At 36.4% G+C, this 15,121-nt stretch overlaps 1 protein-coding gene across 2 annotated transcripts; it reads right to left on the bottom strand.

The window, feature by feature from the left end:
* Positions 1-59: 59 nt before the first annotated feature.
* On the bottom strand, positions 60-10,183 carry LOC106670400 (hexosaminidase D-like). 2 transcript variants are annotated; one of them, XM_024228694.1, is made up of 6 exons: positions 10,080-10,183; positions 2,660-2,845; positions 2,404-2,615; positions 1,201-1,496; positions 908-1,136; positions 60-844 (listed from the first exon to the last, which is right to left on the bottom strand). In XM_024228694.1, the coding sequence occupies exons 2-6, from the start codon at positions 2,826-2,828 to the stop codon at positions 110-112; spliced, it is 1,641 nt and encodes a 546-aa protein (XP_024084462.1). In that variant the 5' UTR covers positions 2,829-2,845; positions 10,080-10,183; the 3' UTR covers positions 60-109. The 2 variants fall into 2 exon arrangements, with proteins under 2 accessions (XP_024084462.1, XP_014256190.1); XM_014400704.2 differs by having other exon boundaries at positions 2,404-2,600.
* Between the last annotated feature and the right edge of the window lie 4,938 nt (positions 10,184-15,121).

Here is a 15,121-nt window from a genome sequence, read left to right as displayed (position 1 = left end):
TTTTTTTCTGTAGTAAGAGTTTAAAATACTATTATTGGGCTAGGAAAAACAAATCAACGTTAAAAATAGCAGACATATATTTACAAGGAATGGTTATTTGCTTTTGTTGTCATGATAGAGGCCGCCTTGGCCATGTTGTTTTAACTATGAGTCGGTCGAGAGTTTTGCTTAGGTTGAGCAACGTGTTCTGAAGCGGAAGAACCTTCTGCTGCAAAAATTCATTAGTTGAATAAAAATCGAAGTACTTGTTCATGGTGGTTGTGATATTTTTTCTGATGATGTTCAAGTTGTTGAGAGTGGGAAACACTCTGAGTCTCGTGTAGTCTTCGATGATCCTCCAGGGGCTGGTGAAGTTATGCCTAACGTTGTAATCCGTCATCCAACCCTGGTTCTGCGTGATGGTCTTTTCAATCGTGGCCACGTTACTTTTCAAGATGGACAACTGGATGAGTAGCTTGAAAAGATCAGATCCCGGGAACGAACAATACCAGAGGAATTCCGGAACGTCGGGCAGGGCGTCGAGGTTGGCCGCCTGGGTGCTTGCACAGGAGAGCGCCTTTCCCCATTTTTTAAGCAGGATGGATTTTTCGGAATCTGGTTCTTTGATAACGGCTAAGTTGAGAAAGAGAGAAGGCAGACTCGCTGGAAGGATCTCGCAAAGGACAGAAAAATGGTCGTGCCTCGACCACCCGGTCAAGACGTAACCTACGATTTGAGGGTGAGATTTATCGTTTAGAGTTTTGAACGCACCCAGCCACGATCTCTGGTTTTCATATCTCGTCATCAGATCTGGAAAGACACTTGTCGGCTTCGAGGCTCCTTTGAAAGCTCCGGCTACCCACAACTGCGTGTTCATTGCGAATTATTTTTCTCAAACAGCATTGCGAAACCCTTTATAAACAAATACCTTGGGAAAGACATCGAGGTAGGTTCTCCATTGGGGGTAACGCAAGGTTTCGAATACGTTTCTAGAATACACCCAGACCATAGGCTCAATGGTGTCGGACAGTTTGCTATTTTTTAAGGTCTCCTTACTCCAGGAACGCATCATGTCGTCCCAGATGATCGGCTTGACGTTCGGGTACTTTTCGGTAATGTATTGAGCGATTTTCAGCACATGGTTGATAAACAAATGTCTAAAAAGTATAAAAATCATCACAACGTAAGAAGGCGCTTTCTAATTGAAATATCTGATCTCACGTCGGGTTTATATTCGATCGTACGCAAAGCGGGCAGATGCCTAGGTGGAACACCTCGTCGGCACCGATGTGGATGTACCTCGCTCCCACGTGGAATGCCATCACCTGAGAGATCATCTCTTGGATGAGGAGAAACGAATCCGGGTTAGAGGGACAGATCGCCTGCGGGTACGGCGGCACTTCTCTAAGGTGTGACCAATCCTTCAACTTCAAAACGTGCTCGAGATGGCCAAACGTCTGCACCAACGGGATGACTTCAAGGCCCAGGTCGTGCGCCTGGGTGAGCAGCTCTCTCACCTGTCGATATCTTAAACATTTTAAACAATGAATACGGACATTTGCTTTTTACACATGTGTTGAACAACTAGATTAATATAGTGCGGGTGGTAACGTATTATGAAAAGACATTACCGATTGCCTTAGAAAAACTTCAGTCAATAGAAACGATAAATAGTGGACTGAGTAAAGTAATTTAGTAAAGTAAAGTAACTTCAGTCGATGTAGTTTTTAATAATAACTTTTTTTGTTGGTAACATATTCATTGAAGTATAAAAGGCTTTTAGAAAAAATTATGCATTAAATTGATAACATATAACAAAAGTAGTAGGAAGATAAAATGAAGTTCTTAAGATCTCAAAGAGCTCGTGTAAAAATACTAAATGAGAGCCACATCCATAATCAAAATAAGCTTTTTTTAACGTTCTTCTTAGTCACTTTGGTTACAAAATTGATGGGCTTATTGGCAAATTTAATTAATATATTTTATTAAGAGCTTACCCTCGTTCAACCAATATATCAGTTTTTAAGTCAAATGGATTCTTTGAGCGTACAAATTTGTGTGAACCTAGGGCTTTATCTTTATTTGTGCAAATCCTTAAATTAATTATTTTTTCTTGTGCTTTTTCGAATGATAGGCCCAAAAACGGACATTTCTTACTTACAATCCAATAATTCTTATAGTAGGTGTATATTATAGGTAGGTATATATTCTTATAGTATTTATCAACATAAATAATTATTATTTATGTTGCTATTTTTTCTTATCGCGTTTAACATCTTGAGAGTCACTGACCATTGGATATTGGTGGACACGTTCTATTATGGGCGATTGCTGAATTTTCTCATTGTCCCGCACTTCTTCCAATACACCGAATCGAACTTTTGATACACTATTTTATAAAGAAATTTTCTGTTTTTGACTTGCCTCTTTTATCGTGTACGAGTTCCTGGCGGATATGTTGACGATCTTCCCCGTATATGGGAACATGTCTTCGTATTCGATCAGCAGCGTGTCGCACCCATGGGCGGCCAGTGCGGGCAGCAGGACCTTCAGGTAGGACAGCCTTGGCGGTGCCCCTTTCAGATCCAAGTGGACCACTCTTTGCGTTTCAGTGTTAAAACCTGTGACAAAAACAGCTATTTTTCAATATTCGCCAGGTTTTACTGATTAAAATCCTTACCTTTATTGAATTCGGGCTTGATAGTCGCTCTGAGCATCCCGTTCTCTTCGAGGAACCTACGACGATCCGTCGTGGAGTCGATGTGGATGTCCTTCACGATCAAGAAGACGAGCACCAACGTCATAAATAATATAACAAGCAGAAGACATCTGCGATGTTTCCTCCACATCTCTTTCTCTCTGTATACTTTAAAATAAATTTCATTGTTTTTCTTTTCCCTCTTCTTAAAGCGCTTTATCATAATAATAAATACAATCAAACAAAAAGCGGAAGGTGATCAGCTGTGATAAACATTGGAAAATACAACTGTAATTTGACAATTTTCAAATGCTCCCTAATGAAACTGTAAATTGTTATTTATTTGCAATGTTCTCTATACATTATCAACTTTCAAACTGTAAACTGTGTATTAAATTAACCACGACCTAATTACAAGCCATATAAGTAAAGTTTTGGATCGTTAAAAGTGCTCTCGTATAAATTGGATTAGAATGAATAAGGATAATATTTGTGAAGCTTTGTCTAATGGCATCTAGTTGCATAAGATTTTATGCTTGTTATGTAACAATCCAGTGGCAAACTCTTAAACTTTTGTTCGCAATAAAAGCCCATTTGTATATATGTCGGGTTCGAATACAGGGCCGCTGGATTCGAACCCGGGACCTTTACCTTACCCTGATGAACGGCGTGTCAACGCCTAAACTATTGTGGCCACGCCTTCACTGTCTGTTATTAACTACTTAGATGTAGTTGTTACTCTCAGACTATCTTTTTCTTTCCATTCATGTTTAAAAGAAGACTCGTTTAATGGTTAATTTGCAAATGAAGATCCAAAGAAGAAAATAGATAGATTGTATAATTCTAGTAGGACAATTGGTTATTAGTAGTTGCTGACACTCTAATGAAGCAAGGCAATGTACTTATGATCATGATTTTTATCTTTTTTCATAAATAACACGTTTTCCATTATTTTTATCGGCTTTTTTGACTACTGTATAGTTATTATTTGGAGGCCGTGAGATGCGGTCGGCACTCTCAACACGACAGAAAAGAATGGTACATCTACACGGAAAACAAACACTTTGAGCCCTGAAGATGATCTAAATAAAGATCGAAACGTTGGCACGATAAAGAAAATGTTTTTCTAAAACCTACGTCACATCAGACCGCATCTCACGACCTCCAAACAATCATTAAGTAACGGTCACTAAACCCCACACATTATTGTATAAATTTAAAAATTTTCTAGATATATTCATTTAGAGGGACAGCTTACAAATAGGATATCTCAGTCTTACATGGCATTTTGGAAGCAGTGAAAAATACGCACCTATAAAAATATCGTTTCATTTATTAAATTATGAATCAGTCCCAGTTTGGAGTGCGTTGAACCTCAGGTTGATATCATCATATCTATTAGCTCTTTCCGTTTCCCGACGGACGTCACCTGATCAACTGACACCCTTTGTCGCTCTTCGAAGGCTTCCTAAGTCAAACGGCACTTGTAGGGTGGCCGGGTAAAGTCGATATTTCAATCTGTAGACATATTTAAAGTTGTTTTGCCCTGATGACGACCTTAAAATAGGTCGAAAGCTTGGCAATAGCAACTAATTTGCTTTCTTCTTCAAATCCATACCTTGATTCAGAGTGTTGTAACAAAAACAAAAATGAGATTTTTCATGATTTGTTTTTCTTGTAATATTGAAATCTTTATCTAGTTGTTTAAAATAAATTTAATCTCTAACTAAATTGATAGGATCTTATATCATCTATGCTACTTCCTTTGAATAAAAATATAATGTGATTCGTAGGGATTAAACCAAAAAAAGGCGTTTTCCTAAAAGGACTTTACGCTTGTTTTGTGTTTACCTTGTGCATAAGAAACACAGAATGAATCTATATTTTTATTGTTTTAGTATGTACAGATTAGTGGACAAAAACAGAAGAAAGAAGAGCTTTACAGAAAGTCCAAAGAATAACATGCTTTAGCTGTTCTTAAAAACAACACAAATGCAATGGAACCTGAAGTTGTCATCCTTACTTGATGGCAGCGATTGAGGAATTGAGAATCCGTCGGTCAATGGAACGAAAGCATCAAACAAAAGCCAAAATTGTCGACAATGTTCAACTGACATGGCTAAAACTATCTCTGACTCATCAGAAAAAATACACTTTGAAAAACCAAACGCACGATGGAAAGGTAAAACCAAAGAAAACAAATCTAGAGCTCTTCGGCATAAAGGCGCCTAACAGTGAGCACCTCATGTCCCTCGCCTCCCCAAACACCAAAACATGTGGGCTGCATCAGATAGCCAGGCAGCCTTAAAAATTCTAACGGCCTGAATTCCCTAAAAAAACTGGAATATTTAAATAGCCTAACACTTAGTTGGGTCCTAGAACATGAGGGAGGTTCAAGCAACGAGGCAACATACAAATTAGCTAAGAAAACAGTCTCAGAACACACAGTTGAAACCCAAATCCATTTTGTGGCATAAATTATAGCCACATTAAGAAAGATCTGGAATTTTTGGTTACTAAAGGACAAACACTAGGAATGTATGCCAGGCATGAGGCAAGCAAACAAAATTCTCGCAAAATCCACCAAATGGAAGGATTTCTATTCAACACTCAGAGGTAAGTATTTCAGCTATAGCTCCTGTACAACACCATGATCAATATCGTCTAGAGGAGACAGACATTAGAGCATACCCTTTGCAACAGATAAGAAATGAATGTGGTCCATGGAAAGCCATTCTAGAGCAATATAGTCCGACGCCATACCTTGATACTATAGTTCTGTACTTCATTAAAGAAATGACCATCTTCCAAGAAAACCATTTGCAGAGCTCGTACACGATAAACGAAAGTTTTTGCAAAAGGGGGAAATCTCTATGAGCTGAAAAAATCCTTAAACTCGTTTAAAACCATATTAACCTGATGGGAAGTTGGTGTCCGAGTGGATCGAGGTCACGATAGCTCAGGTGGTAGAGCAGCGGCGTATCAAGCCGAAGATGGTGGGTTCGAATCCCGCTCGTGCCATTGACTTTTTTATCTCAAATGAAAACCTTAATTAATTAAACTGATGTTTACATTACAGGAATGAATCGATCCTGCAACCGGGCAACTACACGACTATTAGATGGGAGATGACTAAGAAAGTGCATTAACAAAATCCAATTTGAACCATCAATTAATACTCTCCAGCCCTTATGCAAAGTCGCAAGAGTAAGGTACAAACTAGAAAATCTAGAGCAATACCAAACTAGACGCACCCCTTAAAACTTGATAAGCAAAGCAAGACGCAAAAAAAGGTGTACTTTTTTTTTGCAAATGAAGTTTTTGATTCCTAGTTGAACAGAGTTTTCAGTTGAATTTCTTTAAAGTTTGTTGGAAATTTTTATAGTAGAAAATATTGTCTAAACTTGGCAAACCGACTTTGGCAGATATCGGGCATTCCCTTTCTTAAAACAATAAGACAGGATCGAAATGCAAAAATAGATTTTGCCCTATTCAATCTTGCCAATCGAAGAGTGTGAACACAAATCAAGCTGACAGCAAGGAAATATTCAATTTCATTTTCAATTCAACCCAATATTTTAAATTTCCTATTAAGTATTTTTTATAGTCCGGGAAATACAGATTAGTTTTACACTCTCAATTCGGGATTTAGTAAATACCAAGAGGAACAGCCACGATTATGATTTGGACCAAAGTTGTCATTTTTATTACGCGAAATCATTCGATATCAAAATCGTCCAGGCAGAACGTAAATATTTAGTGCTCGCACCTTTGGCACTGATCCGAAAGTTCTGAGGGCCAGACATTGTAAACACGCAGAGTTACGACGTCTTCTTGGCTGTTGGTTTAGTTTATGTCCCAATAGTCCACACTTGGGCAACTTATCTTTCAACGTGCCTCATCCTCTTGCTCTTCCTCATGCAACATTAGCATGCTCCAGTGTCCGTATTAGTTCATCAACCGATATCATGATGGATGTTCCCGATCCAATTTCGTTGCAGCAGCCTCAATTACTTTGCCAAAATCACGGGGAAAAAACGAAATCGCGGAGGAAACTCGATAAAATTCTATTTAAAAAATCGAAATGTGCACATTCTCGAAGAATTACAGTTCCATGACGATGCGCATTTCAAGAACTTGACAAGAATGTCAACGACAAATTTTCAGATTCTTCTAAAAATTGTAGGACTTGTCATTGTCAAACAACCAGATTCAGAGATGCAATTCGGGCACTGGCCATTACCCTGTGGTGCAACCGGTGATTCCTTCATGTCATTAATTTATTTCTTTAAAGTTTCTAACCCGCAATTTGAAAACGTTGAGAAGTAGGAGGGTTCCTGGGATCTTCATATTGAAGAAATGCAGCAATTTATTCTTACGTGACGGTTGAAATGGTGTCCAGTTGAATGTAGGATATGGATGATAAGATATGTATGCGAACTATGATGAACTGTAGTTTCCTTCAATTCCATCAGCGCTCTTCTTAATAGTTTATGCTATACTTTCGAAAAATACCACCTCAGGCTCTTGATATTTTTCTTCACTATACTTTCTTCACTTCACTACAGCCATAGAATATTTTTCCCCAAGTTCTTTAGAGCTCCATTCGTTTGATTTTAGCTTCCCTTAGCGTGTCATAACAACAGGTGAGCCCAGTAAACTTCGATAAACACCATAGTGACCTAAGATAAAAGCCATAAAATTTCCAGCCATTTCATTCAAGATTGAACCAAGATTGGGAAAGCTGTAAAAAGTTACAGTCCCTTTAAGATGTTCAGGACGAAGGTTTTAAAGGGGGACGGTACGAAAATAAAACAGCCTCAACTTTCCTTCCTTCCGACAATATTTTTCAAAGACCCCCCCGCAGAAGCTCATTCTTGATCTTGATATAGGGATAAAACGAAGTTATTTGTGTGTGTGACGCACGGAGTCAGACTGCCAAATCAAAAATATAACACCGCCTTAAGACGCAGGTTACCTCCAATTAACCGAAAACGATAAAAATCAACAAGGTTGCTAAGAATCCTCCGAATTTTCAGCTCAATTTAATCAAATTTCAACGTTTCATTTAATTAATGGTTCAATTTGTTGGACCGTTTGTCATTCTCGCTTGGTCTACCAGCTTGAATCAGAAGAATCACAAGGAAAAACCCTTACAAGGAAAATAGTTTTGATAGTTAATAAATTTCGATTTTTTTTTTATAATCATTATTATATTTTTTCCCCTTTAAATGATGATTTGGATGATGATGATCTCTTTTTGGATCATCTTCATTCTACGGCTGAACCGTTGTTTATTGAGCGCAAATTCTTTTACATTTTATTTATAAAAATATTTTCGAACTTTTCAGATAAACCTCCGAATTTTCAGCTCAATTTAATCAAATTTCAGTTTCATTTAATCAATAGTTTTTTTTAAGTTCGATATTATATGTTTTTCCTTTTAAGTGACTTTCCTTGGGTCATCATCTTTTTACAGCTAAACTGTGTTTCTTGAAGAGCAAATTCTTTTACATTTTATTTATAAAAATATTTTCGAACTTTTCAGATAAACCTCCGAATTTTCAGCTCAATTTAATCAAATTTCAAAGTTTCATTTAATCAATAGTTTTTTTAAGTTCGATATTATATGTTTTTCCTTTTAAGTGACTTTCCTTGAGTCATCATCTTTTTACAGCTGAACCGTGTTTCTTGAAGAGCAAATTCTTTTACATTTTAAGCACTATTTTCCTACTTTTCAGAGAAAACTCCAAGTAACCGAAAGCGATAAAAATCAACAAGGGTGCTGTGAAGCCTACGAATTTTCCTCTCAATTTAATCAAATTTCAACGTTTCTTTTAGTTAATAGTACAATTTATGGTCTGTCATTGTTGCCTGGACTTCCAGCTCGAATCAGAAGAATCACAAGAGACAACCATTACAGGAAGATCTGTTTTGACAAATCAATCATTTTTTTATTGATTTATTTGTTATTTTTTAACGTCCATTATTATATTTTTCTCCTTTTAAGTGACTTTACCTGGGTCTTCTTTCTGCAGTTGAACCGTTGTTTATATTTTTTTACATTTTACTTGTAAACAGTTTTCCTACTTTTCACTACAGAATAGTTGTTATATAATATTTATTCAAAAATTTATGTAAATTATATTTTCGTGTTTTTTCAGGACGTTCATAAATAATCTATAACCTGGTTAAATGTATGGAAAAACTCGGTTTTTAATAAATAAAATTTATAAATCGCAGTGATTTGTTTTTCTCTATTCGTTATTGATTTAAATAGAGACTATTCAGAGATAGTTAGAGACTCTTGTGGTGACAAGAGAACTGTTTTATTGCAACGTAGACGTCATGCACAGCATGCTCAACGCCTCGACAACAATAACCATCTACATATTCGGACCATCATTCATCCCAAAATGAACCCAAAATATGAACACAGAACTAGTTTAAAACATGATGTTTTTTGTGGGGGTGGATTTATTTGGGCCAATTTTTAACCAATTTTAAATATTTCGGCTTTTTAGTAACGTTTGTGTAATGTATACAGTTCAATCATGGCGATTATACAACTATAATTTTTTTTTACAAAATGAGTTAGAGCATTACCGGGATAAGACAGGATAATTATTGTAATGTTTCAGTATTAAACAGGATTTTTTTAACAATAATGAACTCTAATGTTCATAAAGATGTTAGATCATTAAAATATTATTATACTTTATATTCGCCCTTCAATTTATAAAATTGCCACGTTAACAGGAAAATGTTGTTTCCGTTTTTCGATAACAACTATATTATGTCGAATTTAACGTTCGTGAGACCCAGCTGGAAATTTTTATAAATAAAAGTTTTCTTTTTCAACTTTTGTTTAATATTAATGATAAGAAAGAGCCAAGATGGAGATGACAGTTAACATAAAATTTCTCCATAATTAACTTTTCTTGAAAAAGAAGCTAACAAATCGTCCTGTAAAATTTTCTATTAGACTTATTTATTTAAGTATTATTTAGACTATTTATTATAACCATTATATTTCGAGGTCCGATTAACCAAATATCTTCTTTCAATTAATTAATCTTTATGTAAGGTATTGGTTGAATTATTTATTATTTCGGTTTTGTGCTGAATGTATATTAAAAAAATGGGTCATATAAAATAAAAATGTATAAATTATTTCTGTCTATTCTATGCCCATTGTTAAGGTCATGTTTGTTTACCATTTAATGTCGGTCCAGTATGGATTTTATTAACATTTTTATTCTATCATTTATCAAAATTTGGTTTGTGTTAATCGACCAGCATAATTTTAACACTTGATCATGCGTGACGAATAAATTTCTAAAGTTTTGATCTAGATCCAATGTCATGCATTTTTTTCGAATGCTCAGGTCTCAGTACTTACTCAATTTTAGCCGACACGAGTCAGGCTTGTCGGTGACAACAGCCAGGCTCAGAACACAGAACGAGACTGGACCCGAGTGATATCCTCCGATGAAATAAACCGGGCCAGACCCCATCTAGCGGTTGCTAGTAAATAATACTAGATATGTCTATATTGAACCTTCTTCTCCTGGAAAGTGGAAAAATGATTTCGCCAAGAATTGGGGAAAAAATGGTGTTGTTTGAACTGATGATGCAAGGTAGCAACCGACCTACGATATCGACGTCCTTATGTATATATAAAACACAAATAAAGGCGGATTTCTTGACAGAGGCTGTCATTATTGACTATTTCCTGGTCTTATTCTTACTCTCAAGCGTCAAATTCGTGGATTTTTTTCTAATCAGACAATTGTAAAATTCAAAGGGTCTGCGCGATAAACAGCGAGCGCAGGCGGCCCGCGATCAAGCAACAAATTGTAAAATTGATTGAATAATTCTAAAATTTTGACAATTATGCCAGCCTTATAATCACTGAAGATCCTAGATGAATTTGAAGTCAAAAATTGAAATCTCGTAGAAAAAAAAAATGAGTTTATTATAATTTTATCCAATTTTTACAATAATTTATTTTATTTTTAAACGTAATATTTACATTTAAAAAAAAATATATATATATAAGAGGTACAATTTATAAATTGTTAATAATAGAACGCTTTTAGTTCAAGGTTTAGGAACATCGTAGCTGATCTTGAACAACAAAGCAATTAGCATTAAAATCAGCATTAAATACAAAGACTTTTATTTTCAGTATGACTTTTTTTTTAAACGAGGGTTCGCAACAGCAGAGGTCATATAAACCCTCAGGGGTGCCGGTGTTTTTGAAAAAAAGCCCATTTGTAAGTATGTCGGGTTCGAATGCAGGGCCGCTCCTTACAGTGATGAGCGCCGTGTCAAATACTAAACCTTGCGGCCACCGACGCCCTTGTTGTATGACATTATTAAAGACGCTCTTGTACTACACACATTCACACTTATAAATACATTCTCCCGAAACAGTTGAGAGTTTAGGTCGATGATTAACTAGACAGGAAACTGCGGTTTAGATGGAGAAAAAGAATTTCTTTTAATGTAAAGCAAACAACGAAAAATTATGAAGGTCCTTCCATTCAGACAGTGTCATTTAATCATATTGGCTCGCACCTCATTTTCAACTACCACCACAAATCACTCAAATTCAGATCCCGTTTAAAATCAGAAACAAACTGGGAATAGGGATTCGCATGATCAAGATCTTTATACAGCTGAAAGCGAGTTGATGGCAGAGCAAGTTTCTCAGACTCCTCTTGACGTCGAGTACTGCACAAGAAAATATTCCAGATTTTAAGGACATATTTAGAGTGAAGCCAGTGGGTATCATTAGATCGGTAGATATCTCTACATACAGCACGTAACTAGGAATTGAGGAGGCGAGGCCAAAAGCCTTCTTAATGTAAAATCTCTGAAATTTTTCAACTACATCGTACCGATGATAACGGTAAGCTTGATGTGCATTGAATACAGACCTAGAAACATTAAATACAGCTAATTGTGGTGTACTTATGTACTACACACATATTCATGCTTATAAATAATTCTCACGAAACAGGGTTAACAGAAAATATATCTGGATGGAGCAGGTTGTCGACAGTACACCTTGGTCAGTTCTGGTCATGTGGAAGATTTATTTCACTTCCTGGGAGTGTGTTCTGGGTACGCTTTTGGATCGGGCTTCTTTCTGCTCACAACCTTTTGTTTTCCCTCAATTCTCCTGCAACAATGTATGCATTCTTTCGAAATTTTTGAAAGTGTGTCGGTTGGAAATTTAGCTGCTGGGGATGCTTGGGGCCTGGGGGTCGTCGGAGGTGGTTCGTCCGTGACGGGTGGGGAAGCCGGGCGCGTTAGCCCTGTGACCTAGGGGATGTGGACTTTTCCATATTGATTTCGATGTAAATGGTTTATATCCACCCCGAGTTGGTCACAGTATAAATAGAAATTGACATAAAGTGATAAAGGTTTCCCTTCCCCTCTCGTGGCGGTCTGGCTTTGACAGTGCCTGGGCCCAGGGTGCTCCTGGTTTTCTGCTTCCGACACCTGTTTGACCTTTGGCCGTGTATCTGTGATAAGGCCAAAAGAAGAAAAAATGTATGCTTCTATTTCTAGCTTCTGTAAATAGATCATAATAATAAAACTACTGCAGATAAATTTCATTATTTATTCTTTTATAGGATTATGTAATCAATAGGTTCGTTTTATCACAGCGATCAAAACAAAATATACGTATGGTCAAAACTTTCATCAAACTGTTACATAAACGTAACAAAGGTCGTGGAAGGATTTCTTCCCTAGATGACGATGTTCTGCGAGCTTTGGTCGAAGAAAATCCCAGAACAATTGTTCAAGAACTTGCGTAGATTTCAGTTAGCAAATCGACGTCGCTGACCATCTTAAGACAATTGAAAAGGTGAAAAGGCTGAAATTTGGGTACCTAGTGCATTAAACGATTGTCCAAAAAAATCATGTACGTACATACTTTCCATATTGATCAGGCACAAGGTCACTTGCTGGGTCTGTCTCCACTCGCGGGTTTTTGGGTTGTTCAAACGCGTTTCGGCATTACACCATCTTTAGTGAGGAGCTGTCACTCAGTCTGAGTAGGTTTAAAAAAATTCAAATACGACCCTATACATCCTGACACTTCATTTTAAAGGTCGTTTTACGCTGAAAACAATGGTACAATCGGATATTAGTGAAAAAATGACAAAGTTATGGCAAAAAGTTAAAAAACATGGACATTTGGTTTGCTATTTATTAATCACATTTCATGTTGGAACTGCAAGCCTTACATAAAGATGCAAAGATTTGCTCTTTTCAACCACTCTTCACCGGTGCTCAGAGCGATGAACTCAGGGGAGATGAATTGCCAAGCATTTTCAATCCTTTGCCATAGTTCTTCGACTGAGGTTGCTGGGTTATGATTAACGTAGACACTGTTTTTTAAATGGCCCCATAGAAAATAATCAAGTAAAGTGAAGCGAACTGATGAGGTTGTATCTACCTATCCCGGAAGTGACGATTCAATTAAAGTCTCACCTGCAAAGAATTATGTGTGGGGCATCCATCAAGCTGGAGAATCATTCTTTGACGTTGTTGCAGAAGAAGGATCATCCACTTGATGACAGGAGTACGAAATTCTCACATTTTCCTTTGCCCACGTTCGAAAATTTGAACGGTTTAATATGTCAGTAGAGATGAATTTGGATTCTTCAGTCTATAGTATGTATGGAAGAACGTTTTCTTCAGCCCCCTAAATCGACATATGTGCAAGAAACATAAGACCCTGACATAATAAGTCCCAGGACAACATGAAAGCCATACGGCTTAAAATTGTAAGTCCGGAGTTCATCTCTAATTATATTTTTGAAAAACTTAAACCCTTCCAACATTTCGGAGAGAGGAATTCGGATTTTAATGAGCTTACAGTAAAATATTCAGCTCGAAATTACGCTGCCGGGTACTTTTTGCCATAGAGCCATTGTTTTCAGCGTAAAAAAATCCTTTAAAATAATGTGTCGGGATGTATAGAGTCCTATTTGAAATTTTGAAGTTGAACTGGGCCTGAGGTAATAATTTATCTCCCAAAAAATGTTAAAGTTTGAAACTAGACTAAAAAATATTAAATTATTCACCACACAAAAATATTAAAGGCTTATTTTTTTATTTTTTTTTTTTTATAGCGTCATCGGTTCAAAAGAAATTCAGCCAGACCATCTAAAAAGGACACCCCACTTGACTTACTCGCGACTTGGTCCACGCGGGTCTTTATTTTAATGAACCTTTCTAATGTGATGCAGAGTGCAAGTTTGGCTTTCTAATATAACGTCTCTTTTCTCAAATTATTCCCTTGTTCAGTCCATTTCAGTCTACACATGTCATTATAGGAATCCACAGTCAAAATTTCAGCCCCTTAGATCCAGGTGTTTGGTCTGTGCGTTGCAGGCATATTGACCCGTCATTTAGAATTTCTTTTTGGCTTTTTGGAAGAATGAATACGTGTCTGTTTGTTTTTAAAAGTTGACATTCAGTTAATACATGTTCTACAGTCAGTCAGTCACGGAACAGTTTCATGCCCTCATAAAGATTGGGTGCATTGGCGACAAGCGACGGACCCAAAGGTATATAAACCCAAATCAGACATAGTGACAGACTGTTCCACACTGAAGATGACACAATGCCGAAATGCATTTGAATAGCTCAAAAAACCCCGAGGGGAGACAGACCCAATATTTCACCTTGATTTATCACATCATTTATTTCTTCTGTCTGTTTTATGTATTCATTGTTTTCTTTTAATTTTATTTTATTATTAATGTATGATAATTTTACTGTGTTTATTTGTTTTATTTTATTTTGCTTTATTCCTTTACCTAGCTATTTTTATTCACTTGTTTATTTATTTATATTTTATTTTTGTTTTTAAATTTATTTATTTTTTGCACACACACACACAAATACACTTTTTATTTTTTATTTTTTTAAATTGGTTTTGTTATATTGTCTACATATATAATTAGTATATTTTGCTTTTATTTTGCTTTTTGTTAATATTTCTTTGCATGTATTTTTTATGTTTGTATTTTTTAGAAATTCAAACGTTTTATTTAGGCATATTGACCCGTCATTTAGGATTTCTTTTTGGCTTTTTGGAAGATTGAATACGTGTCTGTTTGTTTTTAAAAGTTGACATTCAGTTAATACATGTTCTACAGTCTGGGATACGTTGCATGTGGTGCATTGCGGAGGTGTTTCACTGTTCATGAGGTGAGTATGTGTGTAACAGGTGTGTCCGATCTGTATTTTGATGTTCCGTAGTTTATTGTCTATGATGTTGTGCCAAGCTTGTTCCCAATCTATACACATTTTATGTTTTAGGTGTGATTCTAAATCTCCACGTGGGTTCGCTATACTGGAATTCCTTGTGTTGTTGCTCTTTTTGCTTGTCGGCTTGAGTATTGCCTTGAATAT

This window comes from Cimex lectularius, unplaced genomic scaffold, assembly GCF_000648675.2.
Source record: "Cimex lectularius strain Harlan isolate CLEC.00 unplaced genomic scaffold, Clec_2.1 scaffold147, whole genome shotgun sequence".
Lineage (NCBI taxonomy): Eukaryota > Metazoa > Arthropoda > Insecta > Hemiptera > Cimicidae > Cimex > Cimex lectularius.
This window is presented reverse-complemented; position numbering and strand designations above follow the sequence as displayed.